We start from the raw sequence: 27,441 nt of genomic DNA, 5'->3' as shown, positions 1-27,441 counted from the left end.
ACTAAAATCGGAGAAGCACAAGCGTCCACAATTAGGACACAATTGCAGTTACATTATTGAAGCAGAGCATTAATTGAAGGAACATGTAGTGAACCATAAGAATAGTCCCTACCTCCTATTTTGGAGGTGCTTCTGTGTTTTCTCTCAAAGTACAAGATCCAAAGCTGCCCTGGCTTTGCTCTACCCACTACTGTCATTACCCCTAAATATCATCCCTCCATGAACCACGAGCACTCAATTCGCGTGAGAGCTCAGAGCCACCTCCTTCATGTTATCTACACATGTTCTCACTCTGAGTGAACTGGGGGCATGCTTTCTGGATTCCTTTTCATAATTTCTTGTTTCTCCCATCTCATCTTTCTTCTTCCAGAGAATTTAATTAGCTTGTTGTTTACCATCCCCACTAATGAGGAAGTGAGTTGACACGAGGTCGACACCAATCCAGCGGCAAACCTCTCTCACTGACCTCCACTCAAGTTTCCTGCTGCCCTTTACCATCAGGGGATGCTCCGCGGGGCGCCGAAGCCTGGCTGCCTCTGTTTCTTCTTCTTCTTTTTTTTAGAGGACAATCCATTAACCAGCCGACACAGAAGAAAGATCTTGGGAAAAGCTATAGCATAGGCATAAAGTACACTACTCCTAACACTGGCCATGTCGGTTTAAGAAAAAAAAAAGTGAAGAATATAAAAGCCTCTCCTGGGCATAGCTTTAATAAGCCTACACGTCTTGAAAGTTAACACACATAAAAACACGTCCGATTTGTTCATCTCTGTGCTACTGCTATTGCCATAGATAGTTTTAAGTTCTCAGTCGAAGATACAAAGACTAGAAGGGATCACAGAGAGAGATAAACTGGGTCCAAGTGTCATAAGTGAAATCTTGTTTTAAGATGATCGCATTCTTTCAGTAATAAACAAAGCCCAGTGCTATCACAGCTCTGTAATTCTTCTCTTGGCTGTCTGAAACCCTTGGGCAGCAGCGAGATGAGATGAGAAGGAGGAACCCGGGATCTGCCCCTTTCCTGATGCCGGTCTCTCCAGAGGTCATTCCAGCGCACGGCTAATGCTCCTCGAATCCCAGCGCTGTCTCCTTGCTGTCGGCCGACGTGCAGGCAGCTCTCCCCTTCTGCCTTTGGACATACCACCCACACCGGGGTAACATCGAGGACAGTTTGTACAGAGTGGGACAGTCTGGGTTTGGAATTAGACAAGCCTGCGTCCTGGAGTGTGGCAGAGTATGCCGGCCCAGAATATGCCATTTTGGCATCCGGATTCTTTTGAAGGCAACTGAGAAAGAGTAGATACAAGAAGAGGTCTCTGCCTTCCCCTTATTTGCCTAAAAGCAGGACATAAACTTGTGAAGGTGTCTCCCCTCCCCCTTTTTACCCAGGAAGGACAGAAGTTAATCAGAGGAGACAACTCTACACCCTCATCAGTCCAGGAAAAAACACGGGAGGAATCAGCACCACAAACCTCACTGAAACTAGCCTTTATCTAGCATTTGTTTCATGATGTATTTGCCTTCCCATAATGTGCTGCCCCAGAAGCTCAGTGCTTTTCCTTGTCTTGTCATTTCTCTAAAGAACAATTTCTTTAGCTAAGGTGCTACATGAGCCCAAGTGCTAACCAACCCCTTGGAGGGAGAAGGTGGTCAGGGATTCCTCCCAGGTAATAGAGCCGCCTGAAGACTGCCACTGAGTGACATTTAGTGCGTTGCTGCCCATCTCCATAAGGGCATTTGAAATAATAGCAACAACAAAAGAACTCTATGTTATCCATTACCGTATTTAAATATATTTTCCTGGGCATCTTCCCAAACATCTTGCTCTGGTTTTCCTTTAAGTTCCATTTCTTCCACAGCTGTTCTCACTTCTACGATCCCTGTTTTTTCTTCTTGAGCTGAAAAAATGACTGAAGCTGTTTTGTTCCCCTCTATCTCACTCCTTCTCGGTATCATGCACCCTCTATCCTTCCTCAGTTTCCCCTCACCCTTCTTCAGTTCTTCTCTTTTCTCAATACTCTTTTCTTTCCTAGGTTTTGGTGAAGTTGGATTTTTGTCAAGGCCCATTGCAATAATGCACCTGTGAAAAATAGAAAATAACATGTTTATTAACCTTTGTATATAACACAGTGGAAACTCAAAGCTTTTTAAATCATTTATTTCTTATTCTAGTAAGAAATATTATCAGAAATATTTTATTATAGTACACATAGTTAATTAGAATAAGCTATTTTCTCACTCATACCAAATTCTTATAAATGAACACAAACAATTATTAATAATTTTACCCACGGTAATAAAGAAGAAAACAACAACTAAGAACAGTTGTCTCAAACGAAAACTCATGCCTTCAAAGCGTGTTTTTAGCCTTATTAGAGAGTCCAATAAACATATCATTCAAGTTCTTAAATGAGAATTATGTGATAAAAGAACATTCAGGTATATAAATAGGGAAGCTGAGATAAAAATAATCAGAAGAAGAAAGATGCCATTCAGTCTTAGATAATTTGTTATTCCAACAACACAACAACAAAAGACTTATATACAAGATTGACTCTATATAAATATGATTGATTTTTTAAGAAACATATACAGTCAAATGTTGTTGTGCCCTTTATATAAACACCTCGGGAGCCTGCGTGCTTATTTTAATAGAACTGTCATCATTGTTTTTAGAATGGCCTTTTGAAGCCTGTACGACAATCTTTTGGTGACTTTTCCTGGCAATAAGCTCTTTTGTTCTTTGGAGACGGCAATAATTTGTAGAGGTCATAAAGTCATTTGAAGTCAAATCTGGTGAAACAAGCAGATGATCTGAATGTACATTAAAAAATATTTTTTAAATCAGCTATAATAAAAGTAACATGAATAAATCCTTCTATAGCTTTTTTCCTATCTCTCAAGTTAATACTGAAATAAGAATTCCAATTACGATAATAATACAGATATTAATTAAAATGATTATAATAAATAGTAAGATAATTGAGCATTCCCTCTGTGCCAAGCTCTTTGCTGGGTACTATATACACATTATCTTACAGGATTCATTACCGTACCCAGGACGATACAATAGAACTATCATCACAACTTGACAAACTTGAGGAAACTGAGGCTGGCGGGCCTCCATGCCTTGCCCAAGCTCACCCAGCAGGCAGGTGAGGGATGGAGCTGGATCCTGGCTCAGGATTGCTAGATTCCATCCCCTCACAAGGAGGTACAAAGATATTGTTAGATTACAGGTGTAGCCCTCCCAGGACAGCCCCACAGACAGATGCTACACTGCAGGGCTTCCCAGCAGGGAAAGGGCTCACCCTCTTCACCAGAAACTAGCACAATCTGGAGAAGTTTGCACCAAGGCCTAGAGACCACCTGTGACCTGAGAAAGGTGCCTGGCAATTGTCAGCCTCCACCAGCCTCCTCCTCTAGAACTTCCTGCGTCCCCTTCCCTGCACGACTGAGTGGGAAACCGAATCAATACAGTGCACAGGTGAAAGCGGATCCAAATGTAGTCCAGATGTGTCCGTCCAGGAAGAAAAGAAATCATATGTAAAATCTGAAAACCGCCACAGCGTGAATCAGATCCAATGGCCATTTGTTGAGTTAAAGATTTCACCGAACTTCAGCCATCCCAAGTCTAGAAGTAGCATAGGAATCAATTCTCCCAGCTTATGAGAACTTAGTTATATCACTTATCTTTTCAATATCTCCCCATAAAATAAAGCTAAAAGATCTGCGCTCAAAGTAACTATCAGGCTGTAAAAAATGAGATAATAAGAATACACTCGCCTCCCCCACATTAAGCCTGATAAATGTTTCTTGCCTGTAACGATGATGTACTTCGCACACTGCTTTCCTTGGAATAAAGGTGTCATGCATCTTCACAGAATATGATTACTAGCACTGCCTTCTGTTCAAGCTGTTCTTCCCTTATCAATGGCAACCCCAAATGCATCGATTTGGAGCTTCCGATCGGCTGTTACTTTTAGTTTATGTTGTGACTACGTAGAGCTTTGACGCCTCCCTACTGCACGCACAGACTTTTTATGGCCCATCTGCTTCGGGGAATTGCACGAACAAAGTGAGCAACACCTGTGCTGTCCTTGTCACTGACTACCTATTTGACTTCTGAGTACAATCAGAGGTGTGGATTCCGATTTCCAAAGCGCGGCGCAGCCTGCATTCTACTTGGCTGGGCCATTCTCCCTCCCGTGCTTCACTCCAGCAACTGAAAAAACTACCTTGTCTCTTCGGTTTCCATGACCGAGGGATGGGTACAACTGTGGGACCTCCACACTTAGTCGTGACCGCTGCTGAGCCTTTCTTGTTTTCCGAAGACCTTAAACAGGTAATTCCTAATCATTTTTAGAACCTGAACTCCCTATTGGCATTTTAAATAATCCTCTCCTCATAACCAAAGTTCCAGAGCCAGTATTTTTTAAATGAATTAAAATTAATTTCTTTTTTAACAAATTAGAGGCATTAATGTACACCCCTTAAAATAATTAAAAGCATTATTGTGGATGTGACCCCCCCAAAAGGTTATGTAATGTTATAAGTGAATAATATTATATTTTATAAACATTTATTTTATATTTATATTATATAAATCAGTTTTTTTAAAAGGTAAGAAACCTAACAGGTCTTATTCTTTAATATCACGACCATTTTGTTTTTATTATTTGAAAAGGTCAAAGACAGAAGCTAGAGGGAATCAAATGAAATCATATAAAAAATTATACATAGACTAGTAAGTGTTAAGTAGGAAAGTAGATGTCATCAATCAGATTTTAGTACTGATTATTAAACCTCCATAGGAAGTGTTTATAACCAAACATTTACAGCTTGGATTTATACAGCAACTCTCAAAGAATGCAATGTGTTTGTGCATGGATGATTGTATATGAGCTCATCAGCTTTCCTGGGAGTCAAACGGAAATTTGTTAAATGACTTGCCCACAAATATGGAGAAAGCATATTTGAGTTGGAAAAGGAAAACAGCCTCAGGTGGGTCCTAAGTACACCTGGGCACGCCTACTGTATTGTTCTAGACCATTCACTGCCCCACTTGCTGGATGACTCCTCCACACCCTTTCTCCTTCCTAAAACCTCCAATCCCTTCTTCCTTAAGCCATAACCTCAGTTGATTAATTCCTGCTTGACTGAAATTATAGAAACAATCCGCAGAGTACTTGCAGTTGACCCCAACACGTCCAGCTGACACATATTAACTGGTTTACTTGTTATTTGCCTTTCCCCCATTAGAATGGGCTCCACGAGGGCAGGAGCTTTGGTTGGTTCGCTCATGTTCTCTAGCTTGGCATATATCAATTTTCCATGAGTCCTTTCAGAAAAAAATTAAAGAAAGCCTACAAGCAAGTGTCCTAATTTCAAACAGAATGTCTAATATGAAAGCTGATAAGCAACAGTCAAAACCGACCCTTTATCACGCATTAAAATTAGGGGCGTGAGATTAAAACTAGGGGCGTGAGAATGATAACTGGGCCACACCATAATACAAGCATGACCTGATAACCCAACCACATAAGACAGCTGCTTGGCACATGCTCTGGGACTCCCAAACCAGTTCCTAAGAAGAATGCGAATAAAACACCCTCTCTCCTTCCCTTCAGAAACAGAACTTAAAGCAGTATGAGGAGAGGGAGAGAGAGAGAAACAGAATTTGGAACACCACCAGCTTTTATCCCCATTATAGAATACATCTGGAAATCTAACTTACATCTAATAATTTCAAACACAACACACTGGGTTATAATAAGCAACGGTTAACTTAGACATTTTAGGCTCATCTACGCTGATACCTTTGTTAACAAACTGTGATGAGAAATGCATCAGTAGAAGCATAAAAAGAAAAATGTAGCAAACTTGCCCTCTACCAAAGGACATTTGTTTCCATACTTGTAGCAAGGAGATGATCTCTCCACGCACACAAACCCAAAGTAGCCTCGTTTGCCTCCAAGTCTGGAACCTTTTCGATGCTTGTATTCACAGCAGGAGCTTAACCTGTTCACCTGCATCCCATTCAGGAAAAAGGTGAGACTGAAGGGAAAACCATGGTGCCTTTTGGAAATAAACTGAAAGGTCTCTGGAATTAAAAAGGTAAACACATCAGTGAAAGCAACTGACTTTGGACCAATATGTTCAAAATCACATTTTTCTATTAGATAAGTACAGTATTATGCTCTAGATCACCTTTTTAACTTGAGGACAATTTTTAATCATAAAAACACATGCTATTACTTTTATTTACATAAATACTCCAAGGCATTATAAAACTCTGATTTGTAATAAAATAATAACATTATATGAGCTGTTACTATGGCCAGGCATTGTGCCCGGTAATCTTGGGTCTGTTATTTCTCAACAAACACATGAAGTGTTTATCACTAGTTTCTATATGCAGAAATTAAAGTTCAAGGGAACTCAGTAATTGATCCATACAGTACGTAGGAGAGTCAGTGCTGGGAGTCCAAATACCTCTCTAGATTCCATCTTGCTATTTAGCTACTGATAAAGTATATGGCAAAAGGCTACTGTGAGCTCAGTAATGCTTTTAAATAAATGTGTATTTTTAGCTATGACTTGAGCCAGCCTAATACATATATGGATGAGGTAGAATTATTCCATCTCAAATCCATTCTCAGATCTGCCTGGATTTGGGTCCCCTTCTTGTTCCCCCACCCACCCAAAAGTCCCACCAATAAATTAAGAACCACTGCTTGTAGTTAATAAATTTTAATCATCCCAAGTCTTTATAATGCTCTTTGGAAAGGTCTCACCCTAGAGATCCCAAATTCTAGGTCTAAGAAAACACTATTCTACAGAGCGACTCAGAAACCTGCTTTTCATGACACTTCTAATGTCGCTTCTTACAAAACAGGTCTCCCTGGACTCTTCCACTTGTGCTAGTCATGGAGTTGATCAGTTCATCTCTCTGCTCTGAACACATTTCTTATTGTTACTGTTATTACAGTCATTTAAAAATACGGCAACACCAGGGCTTCTCAAACTTCAGTGTGTGTCAGAATACCCTGAAAGGCTTATTATAACACAGATTGGTGGGCTTCACCCCAGAGTTTCTGATTCACTAGGGCCCAAGAATTTGCATTTCTATTAAGTTGCCAGGTGATGCTTGAGCTTCTGGTCCAGGGACCCCACTTTGAGAACCCTGATGTAACTGTCTGCTGCCCTGCATGTTTGTGAAATCCATGACAGCTGGAACTGTCTGACTCATCTTTGTTTCCCCAGGTCCCAGGACAATGGCATAGGAGGCCCCCAATAACTAATTAATAAATTATTATTTTAACCTGTTTCACAGTCATCTGGAAATGCTATGTTCATACCACACTCCGCCCCCAAAAGCTGTCTAGATCAGTTTGCAACTTGTACTAAAGAACACAACTACTGGAAAGGTAATTCCATCATCTATACCTTAGTATGTGTGATGTACAAGGAAACACACAAGGGAAGACAAAATTGAAAAGTTAGCGTCTGGGGAAACTAAGATACAACAGATTTAAAAATCCACTTGTCTTACTGATGCACGGACTCCTAAGTGTGGACTAGAAAGCGAGCTTGACTGCTTTCTTTCCAGAAACGTGAATGGGACATTCATGTCATGTGATCTATTCTGCTGCAGCATCACACCCCCAACTACCTGAGGTCCCAGCCCAGGAAGAGGGTGCAGCTAAGGAAATGCTGAGAGTGGGCGCAGGAGGCGGACTTCTCGGGGCGCTGCCCTTCCACCGTGTGGCCATGTGGCTGGAGAGTGCACCCACCTGTTAGTCCATTCCTTCCTCTTTTGTTCAAACTTACTGAACAAGAATTGACACCCTCTGCTTTTCTTCCCTGGTTATTTCTTTTTTAAGCTTATATTTTAAAATTTAGTGATGCTTTCCAACCCTGACTTAACGGTTTCTGCATGGAATAATGGAAAGACTATAGACCAGAGGTCAGAAGATTTGGGTCCGTGTCCTAGTTCCTCACTAAGTTGAGTATCCCTTGGTAGGTCATTGGACGGTTGCATTTCAGAATTCTCATCTATTAAACGAGGATGGCCGCGGGAGGGGGCGAAGGAGTTGGGTGGAGGGAGCCATCCAGTCTCCCCACATCACTGAGTAGCCTTACACATGATATAATGTGCAGTGCTAGAAAGCAAGCTATACTATTTGTAAAACGTGGTTATTCATTGTTGACTGGCAGCGGCTCACACTATTTTAGGCACTAGAGAGGAACTAAAGTACTGAAAAAAAAATCAAATATGGTCTTCTGACTCAAGAAGTTATAATTCAGCAGGAGAGACAAAAATAATCAGCCAGATTTCTGGAGCGAGGTCCCCAAATCCTCTCCCCTTAAAATTTTGTCTCCAAAAACGGACCAAAGATTTAAAAGAAACTGACAGCCGCTATTCATCAAAAATTACTGAACTTTTCGTAAGAACAGAGGGAATCTGAGGCATTCTTGCCTGGGGCTGCTCCCATCCCCCTCTCCCGACAGCAGTTCTTCCCGGGTTCTAACAGAGGAGGGCAGGCCATAAATAACCAGCAGCTTCCCTGTCAGTGGGGGTTGACTTCATCTGGAGCAAAAAACAAAAAGCCTTGGCCAGTGGCATTCCCTGTAATAAGTAGCAATCTTGGAGGCAAGCTAACATGGAAGGTCAGAGATTCTGCTAGCTGAGACTGTAGTTGTAATCAGGGCAAGCAGCAGGCTGATATACTAGCCAGAAACTTAACAGGGAGATACAGGCCACAAGGCCATTGCAGACACATTTGATAAGCTCTCCATGCGTCCCCCCGCTGACGCGAAGTGGCATGGATTGGAGTAGGCCCAACCTATTCACACATCCCCGGCCGATGGGGAGCTTGCACCCACGAACAAAGAAAACACAAGGAAGCCTGATGGAAAATAAAAGTTAAAGCATACTGAAAACTCCCTGAACTTTGGATGGACTCCTGAACCCGTTACAGTGGGTTGAATATTGCCTTCTAAAACTCCATTACTGCCCAGAACCTCAGAGTGTGACCTTATCTGGAAATAGGGTCTTTGCAGATACAAGCTATGAAGGATCAAGATGAAATCATCCTGGATTTGCTTTGTCAAACAAATTCAATGACTGACATCCTTATAAGAAGAGGACAGGACACACAGGCAAGAATGACAGGTGAGGACAGAGGACCCAGAGATGGGAATACTGGGCTACCAGTAGGGGAATGCCCAGGATTGCAGGAATCCCCAGAAGTTGGAAGAGGCAAGGGAAGATTCTCCTAGAGCTATTAGATGGAGGATGGCCCTGCTAATAATACCCGATTTCAGATGTCTGACCTTCAGAGCTGTGAGAGAATTGAATTTCTGTTGTTTTAAACCACCGGTTTTGGGGATTTGTTACATTAGCCCCAGGAAACACACCCATACACAGATCCGTGGCACAAGGTGGAGGCTGTACTTTATTCAAAGTCTTCTGACTCTGTACTGGTTCAAAGCCTTTGAGCACAGCCTCTGACAAATCACTAGATGATCAATAAACTGAAAGCACAGAGACAACCCAAGGAGACCAGCCTGAAAAAGAAAAAGATAAAATCTGAGCAGAGGCATTATACTGGCTGTCCACCGAGGAGAGGGGGCATGGATTTCACAGATTTCAGAGAAGTTACTAAACAGACAACAGCAAAAAGAGTGAGAACGATTAACCGTCAAGAGAGAAAAGTCAGAATCTAGAATCCGCAGTTGCTGTAATACATGATCGAAAATGTCCAGTTTTCAACAACAAAAAAAATCAAAAGACGTGTATGTAAGAAGCAGAAAAATGTGGCCCACACTCGGGGGGCGGGGGGAAGCCATCAAATCCACTCCTAGGCATCTGCTCAAGAGAAATGACCAGATGTCTACACAAAAACTTGCATCACAGCATGATTTATAATGGTCCCAAATTAGAAACAGTGCAAGTGTACACTTAGCGGATGGAATACATTCAGGGGTATAAGAAGAGAGAGCGGCCATTGATAAATGCTGTGAATAGATGACTCTCAGAAACGTCAGGCTAAGTGAAAGAAGCAAGACACCAATGCTGCCTATTGTAAGGTTTCATTTCTACAAAATGTCCAGGAAATGTGTATCTGTAGTGATTGGCAGCGGGTCAGTGGCTGCCTGAGGCTGGCTACAAAGAGCAAGGATTCTTGGCCAACGGGCACAAGGGAACTTTTGAAGTGGTAGAGGGATTCTGAAACCGGTTTGTGCTAATGGCTGCACAACCCTATAAAATGCTTAAAACCCAGTGCATTGTACACTCACAATGGGTGAATTTTGTGGAATATAAGTTACACCTCAATAAGCTATTTTTAAAAACTAAAAACTCAATATAGGTAACGAGTAAAAGAAAAATGAAAACCAGTTACTCTAAGTCACGGTGTAATGAAATGCTTTGGTTTTCAGGGGAGACTAAGAGCCACAGGCCATGGAGAGGGGGACAAACACAGTCGAAGTCGGCTGAGAAAGCTTCATAGCCTCAATGTGAATCTTAAGAGATGGATAAAATTTGAATTTAAAATCCTATCTTGAATTTAAACTCCTTTGTCCTACTGCAGACAAAGGAACAGCGCTCCAAAAGACAAGATAGCAGCACGGGGGTGGGGAAACAGAGAAGCGGGAGTAAAGAGGAACGTACAAATCGGTACAAAGGATCAGGTTATGAAAACACAGGAAAATGGGGCAGAAAAGGAAGGGATTATAAGAGGGTCAGAAAAAAGAAAAGTTACTTTGCTCTTTGTATCCACATGAACCCAGGAGGACAAGGTTTGCCTTGTTGGAAAGGATGAACATGGTAAATGCCTGCGAAGAACTCTACTAACGTAGCAGAAATACTTGGTGACTTCATAGGTGTACCTAATAAGCAATCAATATGTGGCTTGATGTCTCAAATCAAACTGTAAGACATCACATCAATGAATTACTAAGGGAATAAAAGATGCACTTGCCACATTCCTAAATAATTAATTTTATTGTTATTTCTCATCCAAAAGCAAGACAAATTAACGAATGCCACATTTTTAATTAGTTTACCGCTCCAAGCAGAACGTTAAAAGCCCCCCTTTTTTTTTTTAAACAGAACTCTTCTAAAAACCTATTCACATTTCACTGAATCATGCACAGCTTTGATTTGTAAAACGGGCAGATTCTTTTCAGCCCAGCTAAATTGCTAAGATTGCTGAACCACAAGTCAACTCTGAGCCACCCAACTTTTCAATTTTCAACAATTACTTTCCTGGCAATCAAAGGGCAAGCTGAGACAAAATTTTTGTGTGGACAGGATTCAATTATTTAAGTCCCCATTCCATCCTGTTACTCAAGTCTGTCCAATGACACAACAGAAGTCAGTCCCAGGATCAACAGGTACGCAAAACAACACTTAGCTAAGTAACACTCTCCCTTACTTTTTGGTTTTGCATTGTTACCACAGAGGATATGTGGTCTTCCTGAGAATCATTCAGCTAGCTAAGCCTTGTTCTTGTTTCATTCGTAGGTACCACGTTTTCCAGCAGGCAACAGACACATACATGCATTGTCTTGAAGAAAGCGTGATCCAAGACCCAGGAAAAGTTTCATTACGTTCATTCCAATTGTAGATGATAGCTAATTTCAGCAATTCTTCTAAATTAATACTTGAAAGTTGCACTTTCAAAAATGAAGTGTCTATGCCACTATCATTAGGGGTTTCATACCTCTCATAAGGGGTTTCATACCTCTCATATTATGGAAATGTAGGAAACCCTTTGCCACTAAGAATAGCTAACTGAGCAAGGGTCCTGCACCTACTCAGAGGTCCAGGATCTGCTCTTGACCAGGCCCCGAGCTGTGCGTGTAACCTTAAGAAGCCATTGTACCTCTGGACTTCTCTCATTTTCACCATCTACAAGATGCAAGGAATGAACTCTCAAATGCTATGACAAAGTGGCAAAGTAAGTTGCATTTCAGCCAGGTATATAAAATGGAGAAAAACAGTTTTTACCATTACTGAGCATTATTTTTTATAAATACGTTTTACAAATCTTTATAAAGTTAAAACTAACATTCAAATGTTTAATCTTTCTTATGTTGGAAAGTTTTAAATATCTAATCTGTCTAGTTTCTTTTTAAGTACCTGAAATTTTTAGAATTAACAGTCCCTATGTTTGAGTGATGAAGGAAATCAGAAAAGCCAGCCAAAAGTAACAATTCCATTCTTGCCCCCAACTCCTAGGACTCCCTAAACTTGTATCAAGATTGCCCAAATATAAATATTTCTTTTACTTAGTGAAAATGCAATTACTTTCTAAACAGAGTTTCTTAAGCAAGAAAATAACAAATATAATCCTATAACAACTTGTCCTTTTAATTGCTATTCCACACAACTAAATATTGATGAAAACCACTTCAGTACAATATGTGAAACTCTATATTGGATATAAAAATTATCTTCTGCTAAGAAACATGGATTTATGATCAAATGAAGGCAGAAATGTACTAAAATCCATCTAGCCAAATTCTGCACCAAGTTATTTAGGTGTGATTCACCCTGAAGTTTATTGGATTTGTGATTTTATCTCAACATTTTTCTAAAGAACAAATTGCCAATCTGGTATTTTCCCCTTAGAATAATGTATGTTATAATTCACTATGGCAGGCCAAATAGTTAGCTTGTAATTTGGGGGACAGTTTATTCGTGCAACATTTTAGTGATCATATATCTCCGTCCCAAAATTAATCTGTTACCAGGTTAAATCACTCCAAATTCTTTCTTTCACAATCTGCAAGAGTAATTGTCGCTTCGGTTTCAATCACGGAGCAGTAAATCGAGATTTACTTTGAGGCAGCTGTTTTATAAGTCCCTGGATATGCATAATTTCATAGTGATTGAAGTCATTTTGATATGATATCAACAATAGTTTATCTATAGCATCAACTTTAAGCAATTAAAAAAAATACTTCACATTTTATGTGTACCTTTTTCAAGTAGTTTGCCTTTGTAGACACAAAGGTTTTCCCCACCACAATGCTGTTGATAAACTTTTATTTCATCCCGGAAGTCTGGGTGATCATGAGACAGGTGCACAGTTTTCCCCAAATAGATCATTGTAATAGCTGCATTACTATGCGGTGGTGTTTTATGAATCTTTCTTGAATCCTAAAATGAACAAAAGAAGGGGGCTTATTAATTAATTACCTTCTAATCAGAGAGAAATGATACTGTAATAGGAGGACTAGAAAAGCCTCTTCCCTAGCAATAAAACCTTGATAAAATGTCAGTCTTCCTAGGGTACAAAAAGTCAAGCCCGTTACCAAAGAAATCTCTCTAACAATTACATGCATTTTGGCTTTGTTTTTAATATAAATGCCAGGGATCTGGACAAAGTTTGTCACTTTTTATTTTACTTGTGTGTGTGTGTTTTACATACAACAAAAATATCAGTAACACGAAGAGGAAACTGCTCTTGGTTCTTTCAGCTGGTTCTCAGATAAAAATTCAAATCAAATTAATTAAATATTGGTGGCATAATTTTGTTCTAATTTGTTTTTGCAATTGAGTGCTTTATCTTTACACTTGAGCACTGACAATGTACCCTTCCCTGATCTTCGACTATGTGAGAGGGGGATGGCACAGGTTCGATTCCTTCTATGGTCCCTCTGAGGATTAGAGACATGTGTGATAAGCCTAGGACTATCCATCTTTACAGGAAGGATTCAATCAATGAAAATCCAACATCATTAATATTATTTTTCATATCAAACAGTAAACCCAACAACAATAGCAACAACAACAACAAAAAACCTCTGTTCTATGGTGTTTACACATTTATTTATACAATAAACAACAAATTGATATGCCAGAGATGAAAAGAAATGTCCTCCGCCTGGCCTCCTCGTTTATACTCTTAAGTATTTTCACAAGAGTGAATAAGCAAAGTGTTTATCTAACCTCTAAGAGGAAGATGAGGAAAGAAGCAGGAAAAGGAAGAAGAGGGGGCAGAGAAATAGTCATGGTTGGTTGAGAGACTTTCAAGAGAGCCTAGTAAGAATACTGTCAGCTTGAGAATTATACAGAGGCCAGGCAATACTTTTAATCTACTTCACTTTTCTAAAAATCAATTTTCAACTAAATGAAAAATGTGAAGAGACCAACTTTCAGTGAATTCAAAGCAATTATTTGCGTTTGATTTCATTGAATTATGGATGCCTTGGAAACACGCATTTTTTTAAATAACAAAGCTGCAACAAAAATTTCTGAAGGAACTACTAAAATATTTCCATCTCCAAACCCATTCCCTTCCACTTCAGAGGATTTTTTTTTCCTCCTTCAATTCCATTTCTCCGAAGCAAGAACCAGAGGAAGTAAATCTGATTAAATAACATTCTGCAAATGACAGTCTGAAAAGTGTAAACGGGGAAGGAAATCCAAGATTTAAAATTTAAGTAAATTGTCTTCCCTGTGGCAAACAGAGCTCCCAAACAGAGAGGTAATCAACAAAAATATTTCAGGGACACCAGTAGCCATGAAGGTAAGCCAGCAACCTGGATAATTCTCTGCAGATAAGAAACATCTCCGAGTCACACTTGAAAGCAAAGGGCTGATGGCAGGCCTGGCTCCAAGTTGCAAAATCATGCCAGGTTTGCTCTTCTTGGGCAGCTGTGACATGCAGCCCAGAGCACAATCACCAGCCTACGGCAAACCCAGCTCCCAGCTCCCGCTAAAACATGTGATGAGAGCACCTCCTTTTTGTTAAGCAGTACTTTCCAAAGTGGCATGGACTCAGAGGTAGCCCTGTGAGCTTCTGGGAGATACGCTCTATGTAAATGCAAGGTAATAGTGAGATTAGGGTGGAGGAAAGGCCTGCTTCATATGTACAAAATGAGAAAGTAGACATTGAAATGGGTAAGAGTAAAATAAAGGAGATGACAGCTCTTCACCTTTTCATTTACTCTTACTCATTTTTTTTTTTTTCTGCGCAAGTGTGTTCCTGACAGCAACATCTCTTTTCTCTTGGGTCTAGTTACTTCGTTCTTTTTAAAAATATTCCCCAATTATTGCCACCATGTAACCTTTTCTGGATTCTAACGGGAGGCCCGAGTGACAGCTCATGATTAAATGCATGCACTAGGAAATGAACAATTGTTTCTTTCAGTTGACTAAATTGCCTCTATACTTACCATCTTCCAAGGTTATAAGGACCCAGACTGATGAAACTTTAGCAAGGTTTCACGGCCCCTTTCTGCCGTCCTCAAGCAAGTTATCAAAACCTTCCATGGAAATTCAGTTCCATTTCAGGAACTGGAGCAGGGCCTCATGCCCGCACACGACTCTAAGGCTTATCTTTCTTACTTTCTGCACCACTTGCTTACGCCTTTCCTTCTCAGTTCTTTTCAGTTATCTCAGGCAAGCGCAATCTGAGCTGACAAATAAACAGCAGGCTCGTTTAGCGGCTAACCAATCAGCTATTACATATTTGTAATATTCAGTATTCGATTAATATTCTAAATTTTTTAAAAAAGATTTTTATTTATTTATTTGACAGAGATAGAGGCAGCCAGCGAGAGAGGGAACACAAGCAGGGGGAGTGGGAGAGGAAGAAGCAGGCTCACAGCAGAGGAGCCTGATGTGGGGCTCGATCCCATAACGCCGGGATCACGCCCTGAGCCGAAGGCAGACGCTTAACCGCTGTGCCACCCAGGCGCCCCTAATATTCTAAATTTTCACCGGCATTTTTTTTCTGTGCTCAGGCCTGAGTCGGCGTGGGGGGTAGATTTAAGAGACTATAAGGGTGTCAAAGGGCTTATTCCTGCTGATAGCCTTGGGCAGTAATTCCTCTTCATTCACTTAGCCAAGACCTGATGAACTCCGGGCATCATGGAGTCTTACCTAGACCCCTGCAATAAATCTCTAGTTACTAAGGCAGCCACAGAATTTATCATCCAAACTGGGAGACGCAGTGAAAGAGGAATTATTAATAATTACACTAGAAAAAAAACCCTACAAATTTGAACTGTTCCAGGAAAGCTGGGATGCATAGTCACTCTACTACCTGGTCTCCCCATTTCCAGCCTGGTATCTCCCCAAATCTCCTTCCTCCTGCATATCAGAGTGAACTATTAACATTAAATAGATCATGTGACTTTCTTGCTTAAAGTCCTCCAACAATCCCCAATGGCCGTGGGATAAGGTTCAACATTCCTCAAATAACAAAAAATGTCTTTATGTTTTCAACTCCTCCTATCTCTCAACTCTTTGCAATTTCTTTCGATACATTTAAAGATCCAGCAGCTGCACTAACTGGAGTGGCCCAAACACGACTCTCGTGTTTTTAGTCTCCGGACCCATAGAACTCTATTAAGTCACATGGCCTTGAAACTATTCCCTTGTATTCCTCTCACTCTCAGTACATAAGGACGTCTTACTGAGCTTTATGCCCCCGGTGTCTGGCCAATGCTGACACCTAGCAAGGGCCTAATAAACATTGATCTGACTGGACATAGACATGGAACATTTAGGGATTCCACATTCTGTCCTTTGCTGAAAGACAAAACCTACAGTAAGTTGACCCCGCCCTACATCCGAAGCTTTCTGCATTTATAGGCCCTCAATAGGTACCACAACATGAAAACTGATTCACAGTGTCCTGTTAAGCAACACCTTTGACAAAGACTGATTAAAAGCTTGTATCAGGAGCAGCAGGCAGTCCCCGTGTTGACTCTGCTTCAGGCCTCAGGGGGAGAAAATTCCGAAATGAGCCAGAGGAAGAGCGCTCCGGTGTTGGCATCCTAAGGCTTCAGGAAGCAGCTGGTTGTAATAGAGACTTCTCAGTAGATTGATTTGGTTCCTCTCTTTCTCTTTTTTTTCCTGCTGGTTTTTCCTTGTTCTCTGCTCCTCCCTCCTTTGCTTTTCCTATGCTTCCTCTCGTCACTCTCCTCTTGCCCATTTTTCTTACCACCGTGTAACCTGTGTCTCGTGCTTACTCCTGGCATGTCCCCCAATGCCTCCCTCCCCCTGGAGGTATTGGAGCTCCAGGTTTTGAGGATGCTGAGTGGACACATGAGCCTTCCCTTCCTCATCTCCCTCAGCAGAATAAATTCAATAAGTCTGCTAAGAGGTAGAAATTATCCAGCTGCATTTTGCTTTTGGTAAGGTCTGAAAAGCTGCCGAGGTCTGCCCTTAAACTCCGCCTGCTGCAGACCCCCTAGAAGCATCTTTGGTTCTTTCTCTCTTCTATTGTTTAATTCTGCAACACCAGCTGCTAAGATATTTTGATTGCTGAATTGACATTTAAACCATTTTTAAAGTCCTTTCTAGTAACGTAGTTACCAAACTGCAATGTTAATTTCAAGCAAAAACATTGTTGAAAGGAAAGTGCCTGAAATAAATCAAGCCTGTAAGAGCGATGTTGAATTACCCTGTATTAAAATCATGCTGATGCTTTCCTTTTTCATTCTCAAATCCGAGTCTACTGGTGAGGAAAACCAAGAGTGAAAAATACCAAGATAATACATTGACTAAAATGGAAATTTAAAAAAAATATTTTAAAAATAAAGTCACACAAAAGAAATGTGCAATCTCTTTAGCAAAACTAACATTTGTTAGGCTCTTTTTGTGCTTGAAGAAAAGGGATCTATGTCTGAAAGGCATAATTTATTTCCATAATATTTACATGAACTAAGTAGTATAATTAAGAGTTTAATTTGTTTGTATGAATAATAAAATAATAGCTGTTTATGAACACAGTACTAATAAACACTTTGACGAAATGTAAGTAAAATCAAATGCCTGCCCTCAACAAGCTTCATAATCTGAGAGTAGAAGTAACAACTAATAAAAGTACATGAGTATTGATACTAAGCAGAACAGAGTAAGGGGCATTAGTAAGAAAATCCTTTTGAAGAGAGGAAGAGAAGGGATCCTATTACAATGTACAGAAATCACTATAGAACATAAGGCCTTTGACAGACGCTGGGCAAGGTGGGTTTGATAACATCCTTCTATCTCAGGCGCTCACAGGCAGTTCATAGAGAAAGAACATCTCCGCACTGAGGAAACACCCGACCGATTGTGATTAATATCTTCAAAGATTTGAGAGAAACAGGCTTATAGATAAATTCCATATACTTTGGGTTTGAGGATGACGAATGCAGGCTCCAAGTGTCTGCTGAGTCTGTATACTTAGTCTGTCACTAACTAGTTATGTGACCTTGGCCAAATTATTTAATCTCACTTGGCTCAGTTTCCTCATCTTTATTTTTTTATTTTATTTTTTTTAAAGATTTTATTTATTTATTTGACAGAGAGAGACAGCCAGCGAGAGAGGGAACACAGCAGGGGGAGTGGGAGAGGAAGAAGCAGGCTCATAGCAGAGGAGCCTGATGTGGGACTCGATCCCGGTACACCAGGATCACGCCCTGAGCCGAAGGCAGACGCTTTAATGACTGCGCTACCCAGGCGCCCCAGTTTCCTCATCTTTAATATGAAGAAATTATTTATCTCTTTCTTGAGTTTATTGTGTTATTGAGTTAATGTATGTAACACACTGAGCAAAACTCCCAGCACGTGCTGAAGGTCCACTAAATAGAAGGTAGAATCATTGTTGTCAACATTGAATATAAACATTTTATTATATTAAAAGCCAGCAAAGGTAATTGAATAAGAAAAAAATATATAGATGATTTAAAAGTGAGTGAATGTCCTGCTGAAAGTAATAATAGAAAAAAGCACAGATCAGAGGGGGAAATGGTGGATCAACCAGCTGAGGGTCCAGGGAGTAGTTCAGTTTGGTCTGGATGGGAGTGGAAAGTTGGAAAGGACTCAAAATCTGAAAGCCCTTGAACACCAGTGTCTAAGCACATCTTTGTATTCTGATATTTTGACACCTGGGGCCTCACTGACCCTGGGGACACTACCCCTCCCAAGAATAACTAATTCCTAGAGACGGTAAATGAACTTGCCTAGGAGAGTGCTTTTCATGGACAAACTAACCAAACGGGAGCTCACATCCACCCTCGCCCTACCTTGGCTATCTGGCTATTAAACTCGGGGCCAATGTTCCTCTGCCCCGAGCACCCCTCGACCAGGCAGCAGACAAGTCAGGGACAGCCTCCACACCCCAAAACCCGCCAAAATTACTCATACTGTTCAGTCCTAAGCCTGCTTACCCTGTCTTTCCTGTTCCTTCTCTCAGAAACCACAACAAAGGCTCTTGCCCATGTTTGCCTCCCGTCCCCCCAGTCTCCTGGCCAACCCTGGTGCTGCCTTGTGTGGCCCCATGTGACAACGTGTGGTGGATGATTTTATCTACCAACTTAGCTGGGCCAAAAAGCCCAGATGCAGTCAAACATAATTCTGGATGGAACCCTGCCTAATATACATGGCATGTCCCTCCTTTGGGGAATTTTAAGTGACAAACTGTCTTTTCCATGGTAATCCTCTCTCGATCTATAGGTCTCAACATACCTGAATAATAATAAAAGCTACATTTGAAAAGATCCAGGCAGAAGATTATACCTGCTTTCATTAGGAAAGGAGCTGGAGAAGGTCTTAAGCAGGGGAGGAACATGTTGGGAGCTCTTCTCTCAAGCTTCATTTAATTTCATTACATAGAATCTGTCAATCCTGAGATGCACTTTGCTTGCTCTTGTCCCCCTTCCTGCCTTTGACCCTCTGCTCCCTGATTCTATCTGCTAACTTCCTACTTCATCTTTCAAAGCCCATTTCAAATGCCATCTTCTCTCCGAAGCACTCTTCAATCTCCTCAAAGCTAGCGTTTCCTTCCTCTGCGTTCTCATTGTGCTTTATTTATACCACTATGATTGTATTCACCACAACGGGTCATGCTTAATTGTCGATATTTTGGTCTCCCTGGCTAAACTCCAATCCTTCTGAGAATAAGGATTTGGCTTTACTCATCTTGGTAACCTCAGTACCTAGAACAGTGCTTGTCATAATCAATAAAAGCTAAATTGAGCTATTTGTTGATTTAAAGACAGAACGTAAGCCCATAGATGACTGAGCCAGCCCTGTGAAGACTTAGGTAGCAAGCCCCTGACCCGGGGATATAGCACTGAGAATGGAAAAGGATTATCAGACACATGAGCCATTGTCCAGGTGCTAGTGTTGTGCAGTCTGAGCCAGCAACCACTTACCCCATTTGGCTGTGGGGCATTTGAAAGGGGGCTCATTTGAATGAGATGTGCCATAAATATAAAATGCTTACTGAATTTCAAAGACGTAGTATGAAAAAAATTGCACAATACTCATTAAAACACTGATTACATGTTGAAATGATAGTATGTTGAATATACTTGATTAAACAAAGTACGTTAATAAAATTACTTTCACATGTTTCTTTTTTACATTTTTTAGTGTAGTTATTGGAAAAGTAAAGTTGCATATGTGGCTTGTATTATACATCTATTGGACATCTCTATCTGGAAGACTTAGCAATTAACTTAGTGTGATGCAGACAGAAGGAAAACTAGATTTTGAGCCTAGATTTTGAGATTTTGGGGGGGAAAGGTCATGCTTTATAAGATACAAGGCAATTGAACGGAGAAGCTGGCTTAACCATGTCAAATCTGAGGGGCAGGAGAACCTCCCAGTCAGGCACCAGTAATTGCACAGGGCTCGTGGGAGGTCTAAGAGGTGGGGAGGGGGCCTGGACCAGATATAGAGAAAGCCCAGACTAGTTCATGCCTGGAGAAGCTCAATTACACAAAACACATAAAAAATAAAAACCAACTTTGTTTTGTTTTGTTTTGGTTTAACTAAATAACCATAATGATTAAGTAAGTTCTTACTTGAAAGCATATATTTTCACATTAATAAATACTATTTATGGGACCATTGCCATTTCAATAGGCTGCTGTATAGAGTAGGTGACCAGCAATATGGTGTGAGGACATAAATATCTGAGATGTGGAGGTAAACCTCAAAGCAAAATCGAAGTAGTCTCACGGATTCTGTAAAAGCAGCATAAAAGCTCTGCTCATCTTAGAACAAAAGGAAACAAGGCAGCGTGCACAGCAGCAGCTTGCGGGGCTGTAAGATCTACCACACCTTGTCGTTTGGCTCCATGAATCATCCCCTAGAGCATAGAACACAGAAGACGGGGACTGTGTTCTACACATTCCTAGAGGAACAGGTGGTAGGTCACCAGCAAGCCATATCTTTCTGCCTTTCCCCTCTTTTTTTTCCTTTTAAGAGTATTTGGAGGATGCTCTGAGGATGGTAGTCATAAAATGAGTGAATTTAATGTGTAAATTACATGCTACATAAATACATTTAAGGGCTAAAACTTAAATTCAAAGATATTAAAAGGCCGAAAATAAAAAGAATATATATAATATATATGTTATTAAATGCTATATTTTAAATACTAATCTAAAGAAAATTAGTACTGTGGGACAAAGGAGATTTTAAAGCCAAAAGAAACGTGATAAAGAGGATCATTCTTTTTTAATCATAAAGAATCACTTCACCAGTAAGATAGAGGAATCCTAAATCTGAGAGCACACAACCGGGGAGTCTCAACATTTACAAAGCAGAATTTGACATAATTACAAGGAGAAATGGACAGATCTACGATTACAGAGAATGAATTATCTCTAGAACTCAGGAACTGAGAAAGCAGATAAACAAGAATGCTAAGCATGTGAAAACAGAAATGACATAATTAACGTTTCTTTTCTATTGGGCATTTATACAACTCCACTCCCAACATTAAGAGACTCGTTTTCTTTACAAAAACTGAACATCTATTAGCCCACAAAGAAGTCTCCACAAATACCAAAGAATCAAAATCCTACGGAGCAAGATGCTTTTGCAAAGTAACATTCAGTGAACACAAAGGAAGTTCTTAGAATGTAAAATAGGCACCAGAAGAAAAAACTCAGTAGAATGTGTGGAAGATAAAACTGAAGAAATCTCCAGAAAGCAGAACAAAAAGACAAAGAAACAGAAAATAGGAGAGAAAAGATAAGAGTATCAGAGGATTAGGGTAGTAGTTCTATCATTCCCCAAATAGAATAGAAGTTTGGAAACGAAATGAAACAAAAGACCAAGTCAGGCTAAAACCTTATGACTCAAAACGACAGACATGCTAAGGGCTGTGCCGGCTGACACCATGCTGTGTTGCTAACCTCGGTGCCGAATGCTCAGGGGAAGCTGCTCCCATGCGACCTGTGCTGCACTTGTCATGACCACGGGCTGGAGAAGTCACTGTTCTCTCCTCTGTGCCCAGCTATGGAAGCCCATTCCCCCAACCATATTCCTGCGGGGCATCCCGTGGCCACACTGGTCCACACTTGGACCTGACCTGATGCCTTGACCCTGGTGAGCCTCATTTTCCTAGGAAACACTCATGACCTGCCCTCTCTGACTTCTCCAGAAGAGGCTCCTAAAATTGCCAGGAACCAAACTCAGACTCTGACCCAAAGGTTCCATTCAGCTTATTTCTCTTGTAAGTATTGTTCTTTCATTATGATGCTAGATTTGAAGTTATTTCTGAAGTTTTATGTATATCAATGACACAACTTCAAAGAAAAACAGGACTCAGTTAACACAGAAGTCAGTAGGATGGTTGCTCTGGGAAGAAGTAAGAGATGTGATGAGGCAGGAAATGGGGGCTCAGGATATGCAGCAGTGCTCTACTTCGTAAAGAAATAATGATGTGTACACGGCCGTTTGCTTGATTACTGTTACTTGCACGTATAGATTTTTTTTAAAGATTGTATTGATTTATTTGAGAGAGAAAGAGAGCACAAGCAAGCGGGGTGGAGAGTGGGCAGAGGGAGAAGCAGACTCCCCACTGAGCAGGGAGCCCAACTGGGGCTCGATCCCACGACCCTGAGATCATGACCTGAGCTGAAGGCAGACACTTAACTGACTGAGCCACCCAGGTGCCCTGCACATACAGATTTAATATGTTCTTATGGTTTAGGAGATATTTAAACCTTTTTTTAAAGATTTTTTTTATTTTTATTTATTTGACAGTGAGAGAGCCCCAGTAGGGGGAGCAGCAGGCAGAGGGAGAGGGAGAAGCAGGCTCCCCACTAAGCAGGGAGTCCGATGCAGTAAGCCTTTTTTTTTTTTTTTTAAATATGACTGGGTAGAGCATATCCCATTACTATACTTGAACATCAGAAAGTCTAATGCTGCCAGCATGTGAATATGATAAGGAACCCGTGTTTTCACTACGTAGAGGCCACAGCCTTCAAGAGCATGTGTTTGCTGGCTCGTTGAGTTCAGAAGTAAGTCAGTAGATGTGGTTGATTTCATCACTGTTCCAAATACTCACTGCCCCACCCTGTGAGAGGATGCTACTTCCTTCTCCATCGCTGTCATGCTTTGGCAATGGAATTCGAGTATACGTGACATGTTTCACAGCTGAGTGGAATCTTAAAAACATTCTATGGTTCTGTCTTTCATGAGGGCAAGAGGCCCCAGGCAGGGTCTGTTCCTCCAGTCTGGGTCCCAGAATTGCAGCTGACCAACCACATGATAATGTGAACAAGCAACAAACCTTCTCTTCCCTTTGCAGCCACCGCCGAAGCGCCAGTGGCCAAAACGAAGCTCAATCCCTTTGTGACTTCTGACCCGAGCAAGAACTGGAAACGGCACGTCAAGGCACCTTCCCACATTCGCAGGAAGATCACGTCTTCCCCTCTTTCCAAAGAGCTGAGACAGAACTACAGCACTGGATTCATGCCCATCCGAAGAGGGGTTGTGTGAGGACACTACAAAGGTCAGCAAACCAGCAAAGTTGTCCAGGCTGACACGGAGGGATACGCCATCTACACGGAGGGAGTGCAGTGAGAGAAGGGCAGATGGCACAACCGACCACGCGGGCATTCAGCCTCGCAAGGTGGTCATCACTAGACTGAAACAGGACAAAGACCGCAGAAAGATCCTTGAACGTAAAGCCAAATCCCACCAAGTAGGAAAGGAAAGAGGACAAATAGAAGGAAGAAACGATTGAGGAGATGCAGGAATAAAGTAATCTTATATACAATTTTAAATAAAAACTGTTAAAAAGAAAGAAACCTTTGCCATTGTAAGTTGAGTTGCCCAGGGATGTTTGTTAGACGAAGCTACAGTCAACTACGCTTTGGAGAACTTCGCAGTAAGAGAAGATGAGTCCATGGCTAGAGCCTTGAAGGGAGGATCCCGTCACTTTGTGCAAAGCCTGGGGATGCTGAGAGACAGCAATGAATATAACAGGGAGGAGGAAAATCCAAATCAAAGAGGAGAATGACGGGCAGTGGAAAAAGATAAAATCGAGGACACAGGGTGGAAGTGGGCCTCAGACATGAGGGATACAGTGTTTTTTCCGAAACCACAACAAAGGAAGAAAACCAGTGAAAATGGATTTGAAAGGGGAAAATCTGAGCAAGCGCACGGAAGACAGGTCCTTGATGAGGATAGCTGCTGGGGCTGAGATATGGACATCGGGTAAGTAAGGCAGGTCGGAGTGAAGTGCGTTTACAAGAACCAGCATTCAGTCTGCTCCCCGGTCCGTTTTTCACTCCCTCATTCTCAGTCAAATGCAGACCTTGCTCTCCGATAATAATCACAGAAGTTACATCTAATTACTATTAGTTGTATATTTACACAGTCAAAGCTAAGAGATCTTCTGCCTTTGTACCAGCCTGTATCTATATAAAGTCTAACTGGCCATAGGACTATTTTCTTTGGCATTTTGAGAAAATGAGTACTACAAGCTGCAATATTTTCAAAGAACATTGAAAGAAAATATTTTCTAAGTATTATACAGTAATTTTCCAAGAATCATTAAGAGGAAGCTTTAATAAGATATTTTATATGGCATATTATGTTTTGGGGTATACTGAAGCCCCTGAATTTTCACAAATTAAATGTTAAAATACTTCTGTCAACATGTGATTGAATGGGCAAACCGAAGGAAATACATAATTTAGAAATGGGCAGAGTACAAACTAAATTTGACCACAAGATTTAGTGGATTTTTTATTAACTGTGCTAAACCAGTTACTGAACTGAGCTACTCAAATATTTGATTTCAGATTCATCCAAGCTTACAATTACATTTATAAAATTATTATATTTTTACAAAGCATTTTGCATTTGATTTCACTAGATTCATTTGTACTGCACATCTAGAAATTTAATAGTGCAATGAAATTTATGCTAAATTAATAAAAGAAAACTTGATTCCACATTTACCCTGGTAAAGAGAGGATCTAAGCCATTTGGAGCAGTGGTTGGACGAAATCTTCTCCTTCTCCATGATTCAAGTCTGTTTTCCCTTGCGATTCTTCCACTGGGGGGAGGAGGTGGAGGAGGAATCGGCATCATGTAATTGTTAATGTTTGGAAGTTGATAGCGATTCATTGCCTGTGAATTGTCCATGGAGTTCTTGAACTTCATCACTGCCTTCTTGCCCTGTAATCACATTTCACGACATAACAACCAGTAAAATGGAAGTCGTGACCAATGTAACCCAAAATTAAAGACGAGACTACATGATTTACATTGCATGTAAATACAACTGACATAAATAGGCAAACTCAAAACACTTCATTTTTTAAATTGAAAAACGGCATTTTCTAGTATCCACAGCAAGTTAAATTTTCATGACTTTCTAACCTTACTGAAGTACTTTTTTTTTTTAAAGATTATTTATTTATTTGACAGAAAGAGACAGCCAGCGAGAGAGGGAACACAAGCAGGGGGAGTGGGAGAGGAAGAAGCAGGCTCCCAGCAGAGGAGCCTGATGTGGGACTCGATCCCAGAACACTGGGATCACGCCCTGAGCTGAAGGCAGACGCTTAACGACTGCACCACCCAGGCGCCCCACTGAAGTACATTTTTATGCCAAATACACAGTGATGGCATTTTTACAGTACTTGGGATTTTTCCTCAATAATCCATTAAATCTATGGGGCCCTAGTACAATTAAACAATTTAAAATCAAGGAGTTGGAAGTATTGTACTTTGAGGCAGGGTTGGGTAGTCTACTTAACAATGGGGTGTTAGTAAGCAGAGGCTTTAACGACTGCGCTACCCAGGCGCCCCCCCACTGAAGTACATTTTTATGCCAAATACACAGTGATGGCATTTTTACAGTACTTGGGATTTTTCCTCAATAATCCATTAAATCTATGGGGCCCTAGTACAATTAAACAATTTAAAATCAAGGAGTTGGAAGTATTGTACTTTGAGGCAGGGTTGGGTAGTCTACTTAACAATGGGGTGTTAGTACTTTTTTCACATTGATTTCACCCAGGCAGGGGTGATAATATTCCTTGATAATATAATAGCATGGAACCAAATGCAAACTCTGACCCAAAGACTCTATTCAGTATATTTTCTCCTAGAAATTCAACTTGTAGGAATAAATCCTACCAAGATAACTGCACAATAGGTTGATGTAAATGTGTAAAACGACACACACACACACACACACACACACACACCAAATTCAGTTGAGCCATCAAGTCCATCAATAGGAGAATATTTAACTTTTTTTTTTTTGTCTTTGTAATAGATTCTCATCAGGCTTCAAAAAGCATAGTATGAATCTATTCATCCTGACGATAAAAGGGTCCATGTGATGTGATCATAGTTTCTTTTAAATGAATTTGTATGTGGATTTTGATAAAATCAGGGATGACCGGAAGACTTTAAGGGTTGCGTTTGGGGATTTGGATTATTGGGAGATATCATTTTCCATCTTATGTATCTTTGTATTATTTGAAAAACTGTATCTCTGTATTAATCAAAAATAAAAAAGTACCATATTACATAATCATATTACATTTTTCAAATATATTTGAGTCTTTGAGTTTTCAAATAAATAAACTAGTCATTTTGTGCATCTGAGGTTGTTTTCCAAACTTTAAGGCATCTTTAATCATTTTTACCTATTTTATACCAGTTTATTTGGTATGGTTTTTTTCAGCCAATTAATTTTTTGAGATGCTTAAATATAGTGAAAAGTTATTGTTAAGAAAGGGGAGACATTCTCCAAACATTACTCACTGCTAAATAAGTAAAGGCAGGATAAATAAAGGCATGTATGGGCCATATTTTGATTGAAAACACTTATGTGAACATAAAGGGATTTAAACAGATATTCACCAATGAATTTAGAATTATTAAAATAGGTGATGTTGCAGGTGCTATTTATGTTCTTTTTTCTTTTCTTACATTTTCCAATTTTTCTGTGATGGTGTGCATCAATATTGTAATAACAAATATAAATTAAGTGAAAATAATAAGAACAATAAAATCAATGAGTCCAGAACTTTGGGGATTTGGAGATTTTTACAAATTATTATCTCTAAGTAATTATCAGTCAATTGTGTGCCTTACTTGGAAATAGTTTAATAAATTTTTTAAAAAATTAACATGCCATTCCTTACCTTGCTTTTTTAGCC

At 40.4% G+C, this 27,441-nt stretch overlaps 1 protein-coding gene and 1 pseudogene across 1 annotated transcript in view; one reads left to right on the top strand and one right to left on the bottom strand.

The window, feature by feature from the left end:
- Positions 1–27,441, bottom strand: part of ERICH3 (glutamate rich 3) — a 95,399-nt gene that overhangs the window by 28,114 nt on the left and 39,844 nt on the right. Inside the window, exons 8-11 of the mRNA XM_040626589.1 lie at positions 25,226–25,444; positions 12,994–13,174; positions 5,917–6,103; positions 1,782–2,080 (exon numbers count right to left, since the gene is read on the bottom strand). Of these exons, the coding sequence (XP_040482523.1) occupies positions 1,782–2,080; positions 5,917–6,103; positions 12,994–13,174; positions 25,226–25,444 (886 nt within the window). The remainder of the gene's footprint in view (positions 1–1,781; positions 2,081–5,916; positions 6,104–12,993; positions 13,175–25,225; positions 25,445–27,441) is intronic.
- LOC121101991 lies at positions 20,804–24,018 on the top strand (annotated as a pseudogene).

This window comes from Ursus maritimus, unplaced genomic scaffold (assembly GCF_017311325.1).
Source record: "Ursus maritimus isolate PB19 unplaced genomic scaffold, ASM1731132v1 scaffold_12, whole genome shotgun sequence".
Lineage (NCBI taxonomy): Eukaryota > Metazoa > Chordata > Mammalia > Carnivora > Ursidae > Ursus > Ursus maritimus.
This window is presented reverse-complemented; position numbering and strand designations above follow the sequence as displayed.